This window comes from Streptopelia decaocto (genome assembly GCF_964273445.1).
Source record: "Streptopelia decaocto genome assembly, chromosome: 1".
In the NCBI taxonomy this organism is placed as follows: Eukaryota; Metazoa; Chordata; class Aves; order Columbiformes; family Columbidae; genus Streptopelia; species Streptopelia decaocto.
Window position 1 is genome coordinate 195,084,918 of NC_138663.1, and position 15,239 is coordinate 195,100,156.

General features: G+C 37.7%; 1 protein-coding gene across 1 annotated transcript in view; it reads left to right on the top strand.

Moving 5' to 3' along the window:
- CWF19L2 (CWF19 like cell cycle control factor 2) overlaps window positions 1–15,239 on the top strand; it is a 68,167-nt gene that overhangs the window by 51,743 nt on the left and 1,185 nt on the right. The window contains exons 13-17 of the mRNA XM_082043057.1: window positions 7,746–7,958; window positions 9,821–9,937; window positions 12,271–12,426; window positions 13,794–13,874; window positions 14,836–14,937. Coding sequence (XP_081899183.1) covers window positions 7,746–7,958; window positions 9,821–9,937; window positions 12,271–12,426; window positions 13,794–13,874; window positions 14,836–14,937 — 669 coding nt within the window. The remainder of the gene's footprint in view (window positions 1–7,745; window positions 7,959–9,820; window positions 9,938–12,270; window positions 12,427–13,793; window positions 13,875–14,835; window positions 14,938–15,239) is intronic.

The window sequence follows — 15,239 nt, forward strand, 5'->3', positions numbered from 1 at the left end:
GAAACAGACCCTTTGCTACAGTGTCCCATGCATGTTCTTATGTCAGAGTTCTGAACATAATGAAAAAACCTCAAATCTTTAACTTTCAGTGGTGAAAAAGCTTTTTTAAACAAAAAATAAAATGCCAACAGTAATATTTTTGATGTATAGAAGACAGCAGGCCTTAAAGTTTAATTCTCTCATATATCACTGTTACGCTTAAAGAAAATAAGCTGTTTGGGGTTACTGTGTTTCTACTCCTTCCCCTCTACTTCACCCTGGTGAGACTCCATCTAGAATATTGTGTCCAGTTCTGGGCCCCTCAGTTCAAGAAGGACAGGGAACTGCTGGAGAGGGTCCAGCGCAGGGCAGCAAAGATGATTAAGGGAGTGGAGCATCCCCCTTATGAAGAAAGGCTGAGGGAGCTGGGTCTCTTTAGTTTGGAGAAGAGGAGACTGAGGGGTGACCTTATTAATGTTTATAAATATATAAAGGGTGAGTGCCACGAGGATGGAGCCAGGCTCTTCTCGGTGGCAAACAATGATAGGACAAGGGGTAATGGGATCAAGCTGGAACACAAGAGGTTCCACTTAAATTTGAGAAGAAACTTCTCAGTGAGGGTGACAGACACTGGAACAGGCTGCCCAGGGGGGTTGTGGAGTCTCCTTTTCTGGAGACATTCAAAACCCGCCTGGACATGTTCCTGTGCGACCTCACCCAGGCGTTCCTGCTCCGGCAGGGAGGTTGGACTAGATGATCTTTTGAGGTCCCTTCCAATCCCAAACATACTGTGATACTGTGATACATTTTTCTTTCTTCATCTTGGAAAGCAGATTGGGTTCTCACTGCTACAGGAATATAACTATAGGATACAAAAAAGTCAGTTTTAAAGTCCAAAATATGTGTGAAGTCTTAGGTTTTCACTACTGAGAGCTTTAAGTAACCTGTCTGTAGTTCCTTCTGCCCTTGACTGTTGTAAGTAGTTCAGTTTTACCTAATTCATACTCTTAAGGCTTATGTAATCCTTTCACTTATGTCAATAGGAGTTTGTGGGTGTGTAGAGACTGATTTCTAGAACATTGCCTCAATAGAAATTAAATTCTATTTGTACACGTAAATTCTACTAAGGCATTTTTTTTCCTTTTTGATTATGTTTTACTGGAAGAAAGTGAGAACAATTAATTTGTGTTGTTCATCAAACCATTTAAATTTTGGCCATAAACTCATTTTCTTTGTAAGTCTCTGCAATAATCCATAACATTAGTTTAAGCAGTGAAAAATACAGAACTATATTAGAAATTCTGCCCGGCATTTATGGATTTAGTGAAGAGATATGCTGGTATTACAGGTTTGTAAAAAGTGAGTTTGCATGGTGCCTTTCTTTGGTTCTGAAGTCTGTAAAATGGAAAATTGCTTTCAGCCTTATCTTTTTGACTTGCTGTGCAAACCTACCTGTTGCACATCTTTGCATTTCCACCACCATAAACTAAAATAATAGTCTAGAAACATTTTAAAAGCTAAAATGAAAAATGCAGAATATTTCTGCTGCTATTGTGTAATAAAGTCTTGTCTTCTCTTTCTTCACGTGGTGAAGCTATTCTAGCACAGGATTTAATAGACATGATAACCTCTAACAAAGCTCTGGTGCGCTGTTGCTTTTTACATTTACTTGAAGATCTACACATGTTCATGGTTTGCTATAAAAAAATAATGAAACCCAAGAGGAAATAATTTCAAATACCTGCATTATTCTACATGTCAGTTCAATGCACTAAACAAGTTCTGTGAATATTGTGTGGACACAAAGCTGTTTCTGCATGTGGACACACATCCACAGCAGTGACAGCTGGGATAGGAGAGAAAACCTGGGAAAAGGAGCAACTGTGGAGAAGCAGCCCATAATAAATGGCTGCGTAAGCATTTGGTGTTCTTCATGAATTATGTTAACATTCCAAGATATGTTGCAAATAAAGACTTGTGCGCAACTCTATTTTCTAGGCCATGTTTCCTTTCATGTAAGTTATGGCCTGGAATAACTGTAAAGATAAATGCTAATCACACTTTTAATAGCAGAATTCTGTGGCTGAGGGTATTTTGTTTGGCTTTCATTTCATTGGCTTGCATATAAAGTTTTATCTGTCCTAATAACTAATCATAGCAAAATCAACAGTTTTCATTTCAAATAACCGAAGCAGAAAGGATCGTGGTCCCTAATCATTGCACAGGACTCTGCTGTATGTTTATTCCTTGACTTCTGCTGCTCAGAGGTAATTCTGAACTCACGTGTTCATCAACATGAATCATAATATTTTCCTGTATGTGTCATGGGCCTTAAAAGCACGCTGTGCGTTGATAAGTTAAAATCCTTTGATACTATGTGTTTTAACATACTATTTATTACCCTGGAATGATAGGTTTCTGAAATGCCTGTATACTGAATTATATGTTCAATTAAGCCTACAGGTTCAGGTGTCTGTGGTCATAGGGAGATTGGAGTTGTAATAATGCTAACATGATAACATTCTACCTTGATTTGGCTTGAACACATGCTATTTGAGATCAGAAACTCTGTTTTCTGAGCTAAAATGCTAAATGATGAATAAATGCGACTGTGATGAGATATATTCATGTATCGCTCAGGTTTCTATTCTAAAATAATAGTTTGTTCTTCTTTATTGCAGCTTCCCAAAATATATTAAGATACAACATTCCACAAATATTAACTCTGTCATTTAAAGTTGAAGACGTCAGTGTTGCCATGACAATATAAAACCAAACTGATACGTTTTATACACTCTATAGACTTTTTTTCACAAATTTTCCAAGCAGATGCACTTTTATTAGCTTATATGGAAGTAACTTTTAGCTATGATTGCGTTAGCGAGAAAAGAGAAAAAGCAGTCGTTCAATAGTTGCATACAAAATAGAACAAGAAAACAAGCAGAAAAATATGTGTACAAAAAGGCTGAAAATTACCCGTGCTAGAAAGAAGCAGGTATATTTTGTTACCGTGCTAATTGTGTTTGAGAGAATTTCCTGTTTCATCTCCAGATTTCAGAGGAAATTTGAAGAGGAGGAAGGTGTACTTGGGGTATTATATAGGGATAATCCCTGATGACTAGGAGTTCTGTTGCTTGAGGTTTCCTTTCAGTATGACAGTGTCATTAAATTCTTTAGTGGTTCCAAAGGGCGCACCCAAAGAGCAAGTGACAGCAGCGGAGGGAGAAGGAGGAGACACAGTGTGCAGCACCCTTCGGATGGAGGCTGTGGGCAGCCAGCAGTGTGTAAGAACCGGGTTAAAAGGAAGCTATGAGATACTGTTCCATCAGTCTGAACACTCGGCGGAAACATGAGGCTGACCCCAGAGTGTACCTGACACAGACCTACAGGAGTTGTTTTTGGAGTTAGCCCCATGCAAAGGTGCCTAACGGCTTCAGTAACATAAAAAAGTGGAAAAAGACACGAATTATTTTATGAAAAGAATGTTATATAATGAAATCATTAATGAAATATATTCATGTTATTAATGGTAATTATAATGTTAAGGGTTTCATCAGCAAATACAACATTGTAATTTTTCCCTCCCTCAATTCATTCACATGTGTGCATAGTCAGATGCTGATCTCTTTCTGAATTCTGGTGCATGGTTGGTGCTTTCTCTCCTTGTTTGGCATGTTGGCCACATTTGCACATGTTAGATCTGTCCAAATGAGATCCGTAAGGGTGATTTTTATTTGCTCCTGGAAGAAGTTCGAATGCCTTCCCCAGCTGCTCTATAAGTGTTTATGTAATACAGGCCTTTCTTGGCCAGGGCAAGCAAAACTGTGCTGCTGTCCCTGTTGGTTAAACCAAAACTACATCCTGGTGGTGGAAAACAGATCCCCTCTCAGATGGGTGCTGGAAATGTCTCAGTTGTACAATGACACCATGAAGTGTAGGAGGCTGTGTCATTTTGCCTGGTGCTAAAAGTCCTAAAGCCCGTGTGTTCTCTGGTTAACCAGTGCTTGCCAAGAGGGGAGGAAAGGTTGGAAAACAGACGTACAAGCAAAGCAAAAAATCACAGAAATGTGGCAGATGAGCCCAGAGTAAAAAAGCAGAATGAAAAACAGGAGACAAGGGACTGTGGGGATGATCTGTCTTCTTATGAGAACACCAGTTTACATTAGCTCTTGGTTTTGGCCAACATCTGGTAGAAACAAGGACTTCAGGTGCATTGTCTTTATAGATGTCTGAATTTCTTATATTAACTTTAGGCAGATCAGTGATGTTTTTTTAGGACATTCCAACTTAAAACTGATATATCAAAGTGACTGCCTGCTTCTTTCTGATCTCTGTATAGCACCTGAAATACAGTGAGTGCAGCATCCAGCACAGTGAGGGAACTAAATACGCAACTTCCAGAATGCATTGACTTTCACATTTAACAGGTGTGATGCTTCAGCTGATGCAGAACAGCAGCTTTCCAGTAAATCTAATACATCAGCATAGTTCCTTCTTTGGATTTGTACTTAGCTCTGTCTTCTATATGGAAGAAGATATGTATGAAATAATTCGTTTTTTCAATGGTTACTCGCTTTCCTTCTGGCATTTTGGAGAACACTCTCTTCTTGTTCTTCCCTTTCCCTTTAACTTGTTTGGAGAAATTTTATTATAGCCAAATAATGCAATTGGCAGAACACACTGGGAACCTTATTGTAAAAGTAAGTTTTTTGAAAGAGAATTTGTATTTTCTTCCTGAATAACTTTTCAAAAGGCCAATATTTAGAGTAGCAGTTGAAGAGTACCCTCTAGTCTGCCATAGTAACAGCTACGTTTTATTTTATTTCAGTTCTGACACATTGATATTTGGCATTTGTAGGATATGAGGGATAATAATATTTAAGGGATTATAATATTTAGGGGATTACGCCCTTGAAAAAAGGTTTTTTTCATTTTTCCTGGCAAATAATGTGTTAGTGATGTTCATTGCTATTATTGCGATATTGCAGACTAAATGTCTTTAGTAGTGGTTTCTTTGTTTTTAAGGCATTGCTGAACGAATTTTCCCACTTGTATTCATGCCGTATCTTATTTCAGTAGGAACACACAGTTCTTGCTGACTGATGTTCTTGCCTGGTTTTGGTTTCTGTACTTCCTGAACTGTTTTGAGGTATGTTGGGAGGACACTGTGACAATACAGGGGTTGCAAAGAAATTCTTATTCCTTACATGACTGTTGTTTTTAGAGGTGAAAATATATCCCATTTTAACACTCTTTTGAAGTCATCTAAAGGATGTGATAATACATGGCAAGAAATGAAGATTCAGAGACAGGGTGACCATCTGTAACTTGGTCTTTTTGTCTCAGAACTGCAATATAACAGCACTGTGCATTGATGTTCTAGACTTACGACTTGAATAAAGGTCTCATAAGCTTCTCCTTAAAGGTGTGAAAAGGGAGAAAGAAATAAGCCCTCATTTTTCAACTTTGTCCTTGTCTGTTTTTCTTCAGCGAGGGAGAGGTATAGTGCTTGAAGAACATCCAATTGGACATGAGTCATTAATGACTAGGCATCTTTTATTGCAGAAACAGATTGAAATGTTTAAAACACTTTTTTTCTTAGACCCTGATTCTTTCAAGCACTTATTTAATGTCTTTGAAGCTGGGGTGTTGGTTTCTTGAATTGCCTTGCATTCCTTGTTATTCATTAGTATTGCAATGGAATCTATACTTTGGTTGTTGGTAGAGACTCTGTGGTAGAGTTAATCTGAGCCTGATCTGTGAATACTCCTTGAAATATCCCTTTACTTTTGCTCCTCTCCCAAAATGCTGCATTGCTACCTACCTTTTCTCATCCCCTCACTTCTCCAAAGTAATCATGTTTATTTTACTTCCTTTCCCAGTGTGCTTCATCTAATTCTGTTGACCGATATATATTGCATCTTAAACCATAAGTGCAATGTTGTCTGGCTCCCGTGGCCTCTAGCTGCATGAAGAACTCTTCTACATACCTTTTTGTTTCTAGGAAAAATCCAAAGTTTTGTTTAAGACTCTTCACTGACTTACTCTACTTTGAAACACAGACCTTGGGTGGGATCCAGGCTGTAGTAGGAGCTTACACATTCCACTTATGTATGTAGACTGTTTAGTAATATTAGAAGTGAAGGTATAATTTAATATTTTCCATTGTTTCCCTTCACTTTGAGAACTTTTAATTTTGAATCCTGAAATACTACCATTGGATTTCCAGGAAGCACTAGGAGAATTCTATGATGCAACTGGAAAATCTTTCTCATAGTCCTTTTGGGTGTCTAACTTTTGCCAAAGGCTGATTAGTTGGTTTGTTGTTTGTTTTTCCCTTTTTGTTGTCATTGTTGCATTCGTAGCTGGGTGTTTTTAAGTCTCCTGAATTGTGCTCGTTTTCATTGACTCCACTCAAGGTCATGTATTGGACTTTATGTTGCTTCAGACCTACTCTTAGATTTGAGTCATTGAATTATGAATTTCATTTCAAGAGAAAAACTTGCAAAAATTATTTTGAATTTTTTTTTTTTTACATTTGCTTTAGCTGTATGTGTTGAATATTTAGGGCATTAATGGCACACAATTTTAAAGTTGTGTAGAGCAGCCAAAGCAGAAAATGGAGAAATACTTTCCTAAGTTCTTTAGAAAGTTAATCTTTACAATCAAGACTTGCTAAGTCTTGATTTAGGCAAGATGTCATGGGATTTTTTTGTCATCAAAATAAAAAAAAAGATTGATAAAGCTTAATGCCATATATATGTAGGGGTTCAGTGAGTTTTGAAACTTAGTGAAATCTACTCTCACTTGGGTTTGAGCCCAGTGACCTCATATTTTTTTTTGCTTTCCTTTCCGTTAATTGTGTCTTGCTGCTCTTGCCATGAGGCCACCTTCTTACCATGTGCTCTGTCACCTGGAGTCACCTTCAGTTCCTCCGGTTCCTCTCTACAGACCCCATCCCTGCCAAGTATCATCTAGATGAGACGTAGCCAGTTTGTGTGGGTTTCCACTATTAAGGTCTTTTAAGACACCACTGATCCTCAAGCATGTCTTCATAACAAATTTAGTATTTTCAGAGTTTTCTTTTAAATATGGCACATTTAACTAAAATGTAGCAATTAATGAGCAAACAAAAAACCTGTGGATCATTGTGTTGTTTATGGTAATGTGCTTGTTGTGTTTGTTATCCATATCTATCAACAGCTGTATTCAAGAAAGACTAAATATTAAAGACAAAGACTGTTTTCTCCACAAAATAGCTTAGTGCTGTTCCCTGGGTAAGAATGACTGTTGGCGTGTTTTCACAGGGCATGAGGTGCAGAATCATGATCAGGTTATTTCACAAGAGATGATTTGATAGAGAGTGATAGTTGTAATAGGAGAGGAGGAGGAAGAGGAAGACTAAAATAAAATATATGATAATATATGATTTTTAAAAATTTGTAGCTATCGAAAGCAAGATGAAATTTTGTCAAGTTAATACTGAAATACTTAGCCGTTACCTTGAGATGGAATATATTATAGTAATATACTCTTCTTACTGCTGTCACTCATCTATATTTTCATACCTGTGCTGTCTAAGATTGCGTACGACTGCTCGCAGGAGATGTACCTGGTGGTAGCAAGTGCTGCAGGTGCCATATGGAAGGAAGCAATGCTACTGCTTACACACTTAATGCTTTTCTCAATAAAGGATGCTACAAAGAGCTAAGTATTTTTTCTTGCGTATGTATAAATACACGCATTTTTTCTGCGTATCTTTTCAGCTCATGGAAAAAACCGACAGGGAGTACTACACTCTGGATGACATGTTTGTTTCCAAAGCAGCCAAAAGAGCGCGCAGTGGGGAAGAGGAAGAAATACAAAGAAGAAAAGCAATACATGAGCACCAGCAGCTTGCTGCACGCATGGAAAAGTGCCCACACTGCTTTGAGAGCAGTGAACTTTCTAAACATCTTATTATTGCAATTGGCACCAAGGTAAGAAAATAGCAATTTAACACAAATGTAAAAATAAAAAAGATATAAAGGAAGGCAGTGTTAATGTTAGAGTTCCTAAGCTTAAGAACAAAATTGCTTCTACAAAATGATTTTTTTGTTCTGCATCTTATCTTCCTTGTCCTTACAATTGATTTCACAAATTCCTCAAGGGTGAAGGAGAAAAAGATATAAATCTGTCATGAATTATAAAGCTAATCTTTGATATCAGAACTCCAGATTTTCTGGATTTGTGGAAGACAGGAGCAATAATGAAAGATCTGAGTGCAGAGATTAAACTGTAGGTGGACTTGTGGAAGACTAAATCACACTGTATCACATTATATCTCAGTGATATTAAAAAAAATAAGTGGAGAAATCCAGTTTTAAGCCTAAAATGCTTTGAAATAGTTTGGTACAGGGAACCTTCTTGTTTCTGTTGATGCTTTTAAATGTTGCAAAAATATTTGGATTTATAACATATTAAATGCTTGAGTATAGGCTATTTTTGTCATTCTTTAACCAAAGTTTTAATTTATTATTGATGTTTTTAATTTGATTTGAAACTTTTTATAGGCCAAGGAATTAAATGCATAGATACGTATTGATGGTACATGGTACTTGTTTTGTAATAGATAATATATACATATACACACCACACACATATATATAACTAGATATAGATATAAAAAAAGAGGACTGAGAGCAACCCTGTGAAGCATGACTTGGGAGTACTGGTGGATGAAAGATTGGACATGAACCAGCAATGTGCACTTGCAGCCCAGAAAGCCAATCGTATCTTGGGCTGTATCAAAAGCAGCGTGGCCAGCAGGTGGAGAGAGCTGATTCTGCCCCTCTGCTCTGCTCTGGTGAGACCCCACCTGGAGTCCTGTGTCCAGCTCTGGAGCCTCAGTACAGGAAAGACATGGACCTGTTGGAAAGGGGTTAGAGGAGGCCACAAAGATGACCAGAAGGCTGGAAATGGCTCTGCTGTGAGGACAGGCTGGGAGAGTTGGGGTTGTTCAGCCTGGAAAAGAGAAGGCTCTGGGGAGTCCTTACAGCAGCCTTCCAGAACCTAAAGGAGACCTATGAGAAAGCTGGAGAGGGACTTTTTACAAGGGCTCATAGTGATGGGACAAGGAGTAATGGCTTTAAACTGATAGAGGGTAGGTTTAGATCAGGTTTAAGGAAGAAATTCTTCCCTGTGAGGATGCTGAGACATTGGAACAGGCTGCCCAGGGAAGCTGTGGATGCCCCATCCCTGGAAGTGTTGAAAGCCTGGCTGGATGGGGCTTTGAGTAACCTGGTCTAGTGGAAGGGGTCCGTGCCCATGGCAGGGGGCTTGGAACTGGATGTATCTCTAAGGTCCCTTCCAGCCCAAACCATTCTAGGATTCTATATGAAAGTGCATACAGATACGCATCTATGTGTGTATACATATAGATGTATGTTTGTATATCTGATAGATATACAGAGATATAGTTATATCTGTATGCATTTATATATATTATATTTTATTAGGTTAATGCAAATATATATATGTATGCATTTCTGTATTAAAAGTGTATTGTAGTGGACAAAATAGTATGATTTCATAATAGTTAGTTTACCCGTTTGTCTGTAAAGCTGATATTACTGCTTTGTTGGTGGAGCTGGTGCCTGAATACTAATTCACTGGAGCTACTGATGGATAATGGAACCTTTTAAAAAAAAATGTACTAAAATTACTAATACCTTGCTGTAATTAGAAGGTAATGACTTTCATTTGTTTGAAGTTTAGCAAATGATGTATTTCTGAGCCTAAGCAATGGGAAAGTTTTTAATGCTAGAAAAATGGGCACTTAGTTTTTATTTGCTTTTTATAGGTTTACTTGTCTCTACCACGCAACCAGTCCCTTACTGAAGGTCACTGCCTGATAGCCCCTCTGCAGCACCATACTGCAGCCACTCTTCTGGATGAAGACATCTGGGAAGAAATCCAGGTCAGCTGCGAAACTGTCTCATGTTCTCACATTTCTGTAAAATAATGTTGTTTTGAATAATAATACTCTTGTCATTAAGTACCTGTTTTCATAATTTCCAGCCTGGCAGCTCTTCTCTGATTCCACTAAGGGGCAGAACATTCTTGCATTATGGATAAAAATTAGTGGTCAAAAATTGAAAAAGACAGTTGCAGGGTAAACACTGAAGAAAAGTTCTCACTTGTTAGTGCTAGAAGAAGTTGCCTGGAATGCTGCAGAACCTCTGTTGTTGGAGGTCTTAGAAACCAGGTTGGACAAACATCTCTCAGGGCTGTGATGTAGGTATAGCTGATCCCCTACAGAAAGTGGAATAACTGGCGTGGCAGTTAAGATTTCCGTGGGAGTGCCAAAGAAAAGAAAAGGATTGTCAGGGCAGAAAGATGCCTTATAATGAAACATGAGCTGAAGATATGTTGTTTACATATCTTCGGGTTTTTAAAGCTGATCTGAGTTTTGGGTGGATGATAATTGAGAGAGAACTATCTCATTCTTTTTCATATCAGTGAGGTCTCTGTTAGAATACAATTTCCTACTTTTTTGAAAAGAATTTTTAGATTTAAGTGCCAAACATGATGGGTCGTGCTTTCCGACTCTCTTATGTGAAGGCATTTTGAAAGTTCTAAGTTCCGTTTTCTTTGGAAAAGGAAAATCAGGTTCTGACTAAGAGATGGACAGTGATTGGTCTTCCATCCTCCCCCCATCAGGATTTTTACAAGGGGAAAACAACCTGCAACCTCTTACATAAAAATCATGGATACTACTTCAGACTAGGTAAAGGTTTTTTTTGTTTGTGGTTGCTTGGACTTAAAAGCAGATTGATTAATGAGTTTGGAATAGGTTAAGTAACATTGATCTTACCTTAAGCCTGGCAGATGATTCTCTGACTTTTCAAATTTTCTCCCCACATTGATTCCCAGGGCTGATCTAATTTTTATACAGTGTTCTGTAGTAAATTATGCTCCTCCAAAACAGAAATGGACAGAAATGCCTAAGAAAGTTGGATAAGAAGCAAATTAGTGCAACAAATAGGAATTGGGAAGTAAAACAGAGCATAGGGAAGAGTGGTAAATGCTTATTCTGTATCTTCTGTTTATCTTAATCTCTTTTAACTAAATAGAGGAAAACAGGATGTATGTAGGAATAGTTACATTTATACAGTTCTCAAATTACATTTGGCCCTTTGAAGGCAACCGTGAGGCTGATGTGGCCCCCGGTGAAAAAGCGTTTGGCACTCCTGCTCTGCAGGGATGGGAAGGCTGGGGGGTGGATGGTGCTGGGCAAGGTGGGGAAGTCACCTCACCGACACGGCGCAGTGCCATGGTAGCCAAGCCAGGAGGAACGAGCAGCTCCCATGGTTAGACAGGCGTCAGCTGTAGCCCAGTGGTGGCTAGACGGGTCTGCGGGGATGAGTTAGGTTCAAGTCAGCAAGGCTGGCTCACAATCAGCCAGGCTGGGCACGGGCATCCCTGAAACTTAGGCAAGGACAGAGGTTCAGCCTGAGCTGAGCTGCTGCTCCTGCGTGCCGGGGCCAGGCCCGGCTGCTCACAGCTGTGCTTTCCCCTCCTCCTGCTGCGGCTGATCCCGGCTCACAGCTCCACCATGTCAGAGCTGCCTCGAGAGTGTGCGGGGCCCTCACACTGGAGCTGGCAGAATTATAACTTGAAATACACTTGGAATAGGTGCAGCACCTAATTGTGAGGGGAACTGGTAACGTTGAGGACAGGGGTATGTATTACAGTATTGCATTTGGCAAGCTGCCGTACAGTGAAGATGGCAATTAAAGCCATGGCTTTCTTTGGAGGCAATGTTAATATTTTCCTTAAAGGTCAAGCATGCCTAGTGGAAATGTCATTTTTTTTCTTTTAAACTGTGTAATTGGGATTAATATTGGAAAGATAATGGTATCTAGAGTCAATACAAGGCAAGACATTAACTCGGAAATTGTAAGCTTGGGACCTACTGTTAGAACCATATTGTCTTATGGAACATCACAGTTATGAAGTTCAACATAGCTTTAATTTCAACTGTAAAAATATGTGGTATTTATTAAAACTGAGTTTGTAGTGTTAATTATAATGTGTGTTTCACAATAGTTTTCCAGACTTCCTGTCTTCGTATCTTAGCAACTATAGTCCATGTTAAATTGTTGAATAATACGGCATTTTCCCAGTATGATTGCTGCTGTTATCCATTTTATCATAAGTTTATTATGAATATAATATATGTTGGTAAAATTATATAGAATATCTGAAAGCTTTGAAAAGCTTATTCAAATTACACTTTTCTTTAAACAGATGTTCAGAAGTGCATTGGTGAAAATGTTTGAAGCTAAAGACTTGGACTGCGTATTCCTAGAAACAAACATGGGTGTGAAGAAACGGTATCACATGGTTTACGAATGCATTCCTCTTCCAAAAGAAGTAGGAGATACGGCTCCAATTTACTTTAAGGTACATGAAAATAATTTTTCTTAGGTCATTTGAATGTGTTCATCATAATTCATCTATTACTTCTTTTTTTAATATTCAAGTACTATTTTTGAGAAGGTGGATTCTTTGATCCTACTTCTTGATTCATTCTTTGAACCTGTTACTTGATCTTAAAACAAGCCCTGTGAGGTAATTCTGTTTTTCAAGCAGTCAGGGGAAGAGCCAGATGTCACTGTGCAGTTGCCTCAGGTCTGACTGCACTGACAAATACTGGAGGAAGACGAGAGACTTGTAGTTTCTTGAAGTGCTGTAAGGATAGCCATATTTCTCAATTAAGTCCTGTAGTATAAACTTAAAACCCCATACATGTGCTTGGCAAACATAAAATGACAAAATTATACCAGCTGTGGTAAAAAATATTAGTATATAATATTTCTTCCCCATTTTATTTTAGTAGGCCCAAATTTGATATGTGTCTTAGTTTTTTGATGAGCATTAGACAGCATGGTAAGTATTTCTTCTGTAGCTTTTCCAGTCTCTTTCCGCTGACCCTGCAAGGAAAAGCTCGTTGAACCTTCTGCCTGCAAAAGAAGCGTTTTGGCTTTCAGCAACTAGATAATGATTTGCCTTTTTTAAGTAAATTTTTTTATTTGTGCTTTGAAATATTATTTTTGTTTTCTGGAAATAAATAGTGTGATTGGGTTTTGATGAAGTGGGGTGGTCAGTATGATGAACAGTAGTGCAGTAACTGCCACATTTGAAACTCTCCACCTGGTTGATTTCATTGCTGTACTTCAAGCACTGGTAGAACTTGGGTTTTATCTGAATGTTAAAGGAAAAATGAAGTACAAGATTTATTGTGATGTAATGTGCATAAAACTTTCTCTCAGAAGTTTCCATCATTAAAATATACAACAAATAACATTTAAAAGGTACCTATACTATACTACACTATACCTGCTTCTATACTATGGAGGATACAGAGGCAGCTTTAGAAGGTTTAATCGTAATTACTCTTGTAAGCTGGATTCTCCTCTTAGTGTTTAAAAAATAAAAAAAGGCTACTATAATGAACTCATAAGTGGTTTTTGTATGAGCTCAGTAAAAAGAGAATGTGACCTTTTAGCTGAGAGTTGTGAGATAATTTGTGTCAGGCAAAAGTTAAATTAAAAATAAAGAGGAATAGAATTAAGTGAGTTTGAAGATACTGTACGATGCTTTTATAAAGTATGTAAGTTCTGGCAATCTGAAAGGTTGCTAAAATAAAGTTACTTTGTTCAGAAATAATTGGTACTTGCAGTGCAATGTACGTCACTACATTGAAAAGTTAGCTCTTTGCTTGCTCCTCTGAAAGACTATTTTCACATTTAGATAAAATGTTTTTACAGAAAGCTATAATGGAATCTGATGAAGAGTGGTCCGTGAACAAGAAGTTAATTGATCTTTCTTCAAAAGATGTTCGGAAATCAGTAAGTAAAGAAATGTATTGAGAATGCTGAATTTCTCAGCAATTTTTTCTCATCTTTTTTCGTTAACTGTTTCAAAGAGAGAAGAAAGGGAACACAATTAGATTAGTGCGTCGGGATATGGCATAGACATGATGAGAATTAAAAGGCTGAGTGAGCTCATAACAGACATCAGGGAAAAGATTCCCATTTATTTCAACAATAGGTGGACTGAGCTGCACACATTGGCTGAGAACAAAGCTGGCACTATGAGGACACGTACCAGAATAATTTTCTTGATTAAGAATTAAGATAGATCAAAGATTTGCAAATTACTTTCCTGGAAAAAATATGGTGTGTCTTTTTCATTGACCTAGAACAGCCTTTTGTGTTGCTAAGTTTATGTAGCAAAAATATAAATAGCATTATAAGCTTTTTTTTTTCCTAAAACAAGGGAACAATAACCCTCTCTGTCTCCTGGATACTGAACTGAAACATCTTTGTATATACAAATCTTAAAGGAATAATGCTGAAACTGTTAGGTTCAAAGATTGTTCCATCTTCTTAATATTAAAGATGTGTGGTAGATAAACTTTACCACAAGTAGTTTACTACTATGTAGTAATAATACTTAATTTCTGAAAGTGTCTTTTAGTAAATATAGCACCTTTGCACTAAAAAACTCCTGATTTAAGAGAAAGAGGAAATGGGTTTCAATAATGAGATGTGAAGCCTGATATGACAGAGAGAAAGTATAAATGTAGTAGAGCAAGGGATTGAATGACTGTTATCACACAACAACGTATTTGTAAGAGATGCAACTTGCTGGTGGTTGTCTTGAAATTTCTGCCCAACTTGTGGTCTTTGAAGGTGTAGGATGTGATACCATCAACTGCAAAACCACTTTCAAATTCATTACATTGTGGGGATGTCAAATAAATACCTACAGTCTGTTAAACGTATAAAAATGTTTTTGTGTGTATAGGTTCCTAAAGGATTACCATACTTTTCTGTGGACTTTGGGCTGCAAGGAGGATTTGCTCATGTCATTGAAGATCAATACAAGTTTCCTCATTACTTTGGAAAGGTATTGTTATGTAAAAGATCGATTTACCAATTATGCCCTGTTTTGTAAAATTTAAGTAATTAAAACAGGTGCTGCCAGAACAGTCACTTTGATGTGCCTTGTCCCAGTTTGTTAGCCAGCTCTTCTTGGTGACTCATTTTAACTTGGCTTGTTGAATGAACAAGTAGTTGATTTCTTGCTGTCTCATACTCAGAATGTGATTCTAGATCCATGTTTCTTTTGAATTAGTAGGATGTCTAGATATTTGACTTATATTCTAATAGGTGGAAAATACATCTATTTAAGAGTTTTCATGGCCAGAG